The sequence below is a fragment of the Saccopteryx bilineata genome, chromosome 2 (genome assembly GCF_036850765.1).
Source record: "Saccopteryx bilineata isolate mSacBil1 chromosome 2, mSacBil1_pri_phased_curated, whole genome shotgun sequence".
NCBI lineage: Eukaryota > Metazoa > Chordata > Mammalia > Chiroptera > Emballonuridae > Saccopteryx > Saccopteryx bilineata.
The window spans coordinates 348,727,018-348,733,208 of NC_089491.1; the positions used below are offsets into that span (position 1 = coordinate 348,727,018).

General features: G+C 54.8%; 1 protein-coding gene across 1 annotated transcript in view; it reads left to right on the plus strand.

Moving 5' to 3' along the window:
• Nucleotides 1–5,609, plus strand: part of MARCHF10 (membrane associated ring-CH-type finger 10) — a 92,566-nt gene extending 86,957 nt beyond the window's left edge. Inside the window, exons 10-11 of the mRNA XM_066254549.1 lie at nucleotides 2,159–2,201; nucleotides 5,548–5,609. Coding sequence (XP_066110646.1) covers nucleotides 2,159–2,201; nucleotides 5,548–5,609 — 105 coding nt within the window. The remainder of the gene's footprint in view (nucleotides 1–2,158; nucleotides 2,202–5,547) is intronic.
• The last annotated feature ends 582 nt before the right edge of the window (nucleotides 5,610–6,191 follow it).

The following is a 6,191-nucleotide window of genomic DNA, read 5'->3' on the forward strand; positions in this document are numbered from 1 at the left end:
GGGACACAAGCCAGTGTTTCAGAGGCCCTGCCTTTAATCCAAGTAGGTGTACTCTTTGCCTTCAGTCTTCCCACTGCTTTGAGAGCCTGGTGGCCAAGCTGCTTCCATTATTGTTCTCATCCACAGACCAGCCGAGAAGGTGATGTTTGCACTGAATCTTGGAGAGTGTAGCAGATGGACAAGGGGGTGGGGCAGGTGGGGGAAGGGCATTCCCTGCAGAAAGAAATGCAAAGGCTCAGAAACCTGAAAAGACTTGCATGTTTGGGAAAGCCAAGTTGTTGAGTGTGGCCCAGACTGGCAGGAAGTGAGCCTGGAGCCTTGGCAGGGAGCAGGCTGGGAAGGGTTTGCATACGGCTCTAGAAGGCCACTCACGAGTTTCTAGCAGGGTTTGGCAGGACAAGAGGTTTGCATTTTGGAGAGCTAAGTGGAGCAGCCATGATGAGAGTGGGTTGGAGGGGGACCAAACCAGCTGGGTGGCTGTTGCGATGGTACAGGGCAAGGGGCCCAGCGGGGAGCACTGGGGATGGAAGGGCAGTCTTGGTGGGCACAGAGGGAGGTGCTTACGGGCTGAAGCAGCACTGAGTGGTGTTCTCCGCAAGTGCCCAGCAGAACACAGGACCCTCCAGCTTCACTGACTCTGCTTGGCTCACCCTTTAATCTGATGGGGACTGTCAGATTTTAATCTGAGGTGAAGCTAAACAAACTTGCCTTCCCTGTCCTCTCTCCCCTTTAGTACCCACATAAGGCATTCCATTATTCGGGGTCTATTCTCCCAAAGTCCCCTGTCCTGGGGTGTCCTCATAGCCATAGGCCTTATCTCTATCATGCTCACCATCCTCTCAGTGAAATGTACCTGTACCCTGAATTCTCCCCCTGCCTGCCAATGGCAGCTCCTCTCTATACCTCTTAGGGGCCTGATTCACTACCCATATGAAACAATAGAGTCAGTGTGCTGAAAGGCAAAGGCCAGAGGGACCCCAGGCCCTCCAGCATTGCAGAGCTCTTCTGGAGCAAGGCTGCCCGTCTCCTGGGCCAGGTGTGCTGCATTAACACTGCACCTGCAGGAAGACTTTCACCTGGAAGAAACTAGGGGGGAGGGGCGGGTATGCAGTGGTTGGCCTGGGAGACAGGTAGGGTCTTGAAGTAGCTTTTAGATCCCACTGGTCCATTTATATGTGAGGCTGGGTGGACTTTCTCTAAGCCCTCCCCATTCATACCATGTCTACAAAACTAAAACTCTTGCCTCAAAGGACCAGACCTACCCAAAACATGAGAGGCCCTCACTTGGCCCACACTCACCAAGATGGTGTTTCCTGGTGGGGTGTGAGAACTGGTTCACATCAATTCAATCACCTGGCACAGAGTCCAGAGGCAGGATGAGGCTGGGTTAGCACAGTCCTGATGTATAATTTACCAGGTAACAGGGTCTGCTACTCTGTGAGAAATTCCATCCTTCTCCTGTGCTCTTCCTGGCCTGTAGGTGAGAGGCACACCAGAGGCCAAAGCTGTCTCCACACTGGGCAGCCAGCTGCCCCAGTAACTGTGTCTGGCACCTCTTGTTTTGTCCCCCAGCTTGTCACAAAACCCTTCCTCTCCTGGGGGAAGAACACCAGCCTTCTGCACCAAACCCACATCCTCACAGCCTGGCACAATGGTCTCCCACGGAGTACACAGTGTTTCTTATTGTGGCATAAAAATGCCATATAGTCAGAACAAAGAGGCAGCCCAGAGCCTTGATGGGCTTGCTGCTTCCTGCCGGGCAGAGAATACAAGCAATTGTTTAAAAGCCAGTGGTGAGGCAAGTGGCCAATTAGCAGGGCCTTCACCCCCCGCAGTCTGAAAATGTGATTTGGACAATCAGAATGGGATTCTGCTATTCAGATCAATTGCGGAGAGGAAGCAGGTCTGCTTACAGTGCCAAAATTAGAAGCCCTGAACTAGCAAAGGTGACCTGGGTTATGCTGCGGTTGTCTTTAGGACAAGGCTGAGCCCTGCAGGTGTTGAATATCTGTGTGCTTGTGGCCCCTCCGCCCATTTTCTCTGCCCCTTTAAGGTGATGGTAAGGGATTCCTAGAACGTCCCTCAGCTAGGGAATTATACAGCTGTACACTATTGCTTTGGAAAATCAATTCATTTTTCATTGTCTTCTTTCTCACAGTTGTCAAGACTTTTCCCACAACCCAGACCAGAAGAAAATGAAAGTAGGTTTGGGGGTCAGTCCTGCCATTTTGAGGGTATTTGCTAATTTACTCTTTTTCTGTCACTGTGCTGAACCTAAAACTGTGGAAGGAAGTGATGACCACCACCCAGCGGCAAAAATAACCCCACAAAGCTTGGGAAACTGTCTGCAGCAATCAGGAAGGCGAGCCAAGTACACTGGATGCAGAGCAGATAAGAATTTTAATTCCTAATGAAAGCAAGGGCAAGGGCCAACAAAAAGGGAGACAGTATTTCGGGCATAGAATGACTTGCTGCAGGTTTTTTCCTTTTCCTTTGCTGGAATTCTCCAGCCTCCACTACTTAAGGGGCCTCTCAGGTTATCTTCCAAACCCTAGAAGGGGGTTGCTTAGCCATTATGGGAACGGACCACATTCAATCAATAAAAGCTGGTGGCTTTTATTGGATTTCCTCACCATTCGGCGCCCAACCAAATGGGTCTGCTGGATTTAGAGGTTGAATAAGGAAAACGGGTCTCCTGAAAAAGGTCCCTCGCAGGAGGCAAACCTGTCCTCAAACAACTCCTTATCTCATAGAAAACCCAACTGAAGAAAATTCGGTTAACTGAAGCAAGAGGGCCTGCAGTCAGACTCAGGAAGAACTTCTCCATCAGCATGGAGAATAAACATTACAGTGAACTGAGGGGGGAATGTGACAATTCTGTCCCCAGAGGTTCTTCTGGGGAGAAATTTTACAACTGTCCGCCCTAAAAGGTTTACAACAGTACTTCTACAGTGGCTTTGCCATCAGAATCACCTGGGGACTTACCAAAAGTAGACTCCTGGGCCCCTCCCAGAGACTCTGAGTCAGGCCAAGGGGTGAACCCCTGGTGATCAGGACGCTGCTGGCTGCAGGGAAGCTTTTGGGGAACCCCCAATAGACCTGCCTGAAGGAGAAGCTAAACCAGCTCACAGCTGCACAGAGTGAGGCCCAGATGACGACTCTAGGAATCCAGTTATCTATTCAGGGCACATTCCCCTGAGAACCCTGGGGTACCATTTTCAGAGACGCGGGGAGGGCCGTTCCTTCCGTTCACAAAAGGAGGCCATCGAGTCCCAGTCCTGGACGCGACCGCGGTGTCCAGCAGAGCCCGGTGAGGACCCAGTGCCCTCTCGCGTCCTCCGGGGACCACTCTGGGCGGCCACCCCCGCCATCCAGCATTGTCGCCAGGGCCAACCTAGAGCTGCTGCTCCCCCTCCGGCCGCCGTGCAGGGAGCGAGCGGGAAGGGAGCGGTGCGGTCGAGAAAAGACCTTTTGTGTCGCGGGCGCACGCACCCCCTTTCGGGGAAAACGCCTCTGCGCCTGGCCTCGCCGGTCCTAATCGCGGCTTTTGGCGAGAGCCCCTGGTCCGGAAAGGGCGCGACAGTGAGCTGACTTTGGGCGTCCGGGAGGACTCCGGGCCTGAGGCTCCGGGTAGGGTCTCGGCGCCGAGCCCGGGTGCGCCCCTCCTCAGCTCCCGCCCCGGAGGCGCCGGTGGCTCTTCCCGGTTCGGGAGACCTGCCGCGGCCTGGCGCGCCCGAATGGGTTCGGCTGGGCAGGGGCGCCCCCTAGTGCCCAGTACGGGCCGCTGCCGCCCTGCTGCCCCGGGAGGCCCTGAGGAGGACCAAGCCTTTTCCCCAGCGGGTGGGGAAGGAGCATTCCAGTCTCCTAGCCCGGACCCCAGGTAAGACTGACATCTCTGGAGCGCAGAAGGAGAGCATCACTGGGGGATGCTTAAAAAGGAGTCTCCACGAGGGTGACCCTGGAAACCCTCCCTGCAAGTGCCCTGAGCTGCAACGCTGCCCTCCCGTGTTGCTCAAGAGAGATGTCATTTGCCGTCCTACGAAAGGAAGCTGGAACGAGCTCTAGGATCCACCCCCTCCCCGGCACCAGCCCCCAAGTGGGGGCAGCCAGTTCACCCCTGGAAATGCAGATCTGCCAGAGGCTGACGGGCGTAGCTGTGGTGGAGCTCCGCACAGAGGGGCGGTCTTGGCACACTGAGCAGACGCTACCTTTGCCTGGCTTCCCGCCAGAGCCATGATCAAGAAGAGCCAGGGCCGCCAGAGGCGGAGCCACATGCCTTCCTACCTCCCGCGGGCCACGCTCTTCTTTGGTCCCCAGCAGCCTGGCATGAGTCACTTGGTTGGCAGCACTTTGTTAAGATGGGTTGCCAGAGCTGTCACAGCTGTGACCTGCCACCCTAGCTCAGGTCAGGTAAACAGGGAGGAAAAAAGGCAGAATATCAGTGCCCACTAGGTGGCACAAAGAGATGCCAGCCTCTTTGTGGCTCTCTGTTACCCATGCCAACTGTCTCACCAGGTGCCCCCACCCCTGCACCTGGTAACGGCAGCCACACACAACAGCCACAGACATAAGGGAGCTGGGGAGAGTCCCTGGGTGGGTGAGCCCAGGTCTGAAAACCTGTTACATCTCTTTGTGACCAACCCCCTGACGAGTGCTTCCCAGCTGGCACAAATGTCTGTCACCACAGCCAAGTCCAAGGCCAGGGAGAACAATGTCTCCTGCAACTAGCAATACAGGTATGGACAGAAGTAGACGTGAGGGCCTTCAGGCCAGAGGCTTGGCCAGAGCACCTCCCCGCCATTTGCACAAGTCCAGGCAGCTGGATTTGGGAACAAGAACAGGATCGGTGAGAGAGCCAGGACAGTTTGTGGCGCCAGGGCTTCCTTGTGGCAGAGGTGGAAGCTGAGAGGTTCCAGGTGGGGATGAGGGATGTCAGTTGCTCCTGCTCCCTGCCCTTTAACAGTCAGAAACCATTTCCAACTAGTCAGAGAGCACTCACTCAAGCCAATGGAAAAAGAAATATATTGAGAACAAGAGTTTCCCCATGAACAAAGAGCCCCACACCCGTTCTATCTCCTCACTCAGACCCCACTGCCTCCCTGCTTTCTCTCTCATCACATAACCCTCTGCTTCTAGACATTTTATCTCTGTAAAACTTCTTAAAACCTAGGCCCACTCCCCACTTCTTGACAAGTTAAGGAAGTGAGAGTTTTATGTGAGGGCATTTCCCTGAGTGGTCCCTCCAGTTATTCATCCTGCAAACATTTGCAGCACCAGCTGCGTGGGGATGTGGAGATTAGTAAGATGCTTTCATTGAGGGGCTTACAGTCCAGCTGCCCTGGCCTGGCTAGAAGTCCAGTGGGCAGTCTAGGAAGCCCCCAGCTCCAGACTGCGGGTCTCTGTTTCCCACACTGTTCCAGGCACTGTAGTGTGTGACTGGCCTTCCGGGTGAGTGGGGACAGGAGGAACAGCAATGCCACATCCCTCCATGACAGATCCCCCAGTCTGCCATGGCTCTGCAGCCTGAGAGACTTTCTTGCTTTCTAGATTCCGAGCTGGGAGATGAACAGGAAAATAGCATCTATCAAAGCAAAAGCCCGGTTATCTAGCAAGGGAGCCGGCCATGGAGCTCGAGGAGATCTCTCCACCAGCCTTGCTCTCGATGTCTCCAGGTGCCTCCCTTCCTCCTCCTCTTTACTGATATTGAAACCAATGTGCCTGCAGTTACTATTTTCATCTTATGCCACTCTCTTCTGGGGTCTGGCTTGAGCATCTATGGACAGTAACAGTCACCAGTCCAGTCCCAGAATGCACAGGTCTGGCCTTGTTCAGCCCCTACAGGCTGCCCTGCTGCTGCGACTCAGCCCAGAGCCACCAGGGACCCAGCAACCCTGACAAACCCAGGGGCCTGGCATCCCCCTATGGAGGGCACCTGTTCAGGTCTCCACCCTGAGTGGAACAGAGCCACGTATTCAGTAAACTGATTTTATTCCCCCAGCTTTGTTTTGAGGTTATTCCAGTCCCACTGGGCAAAGGCTCAGGGCCTCCAACTGGGAGGAGAGGGAAGCACATCTCACAGCCCCCTCCCACCATCACCACCAGGAGGGGTGCACATCCTGGACCCCTTGGACTGGTTCAGCTGGATGGCCGACTCCCCCTGTAGATGCCCCATTAGGACCTGTGTGGTGTGT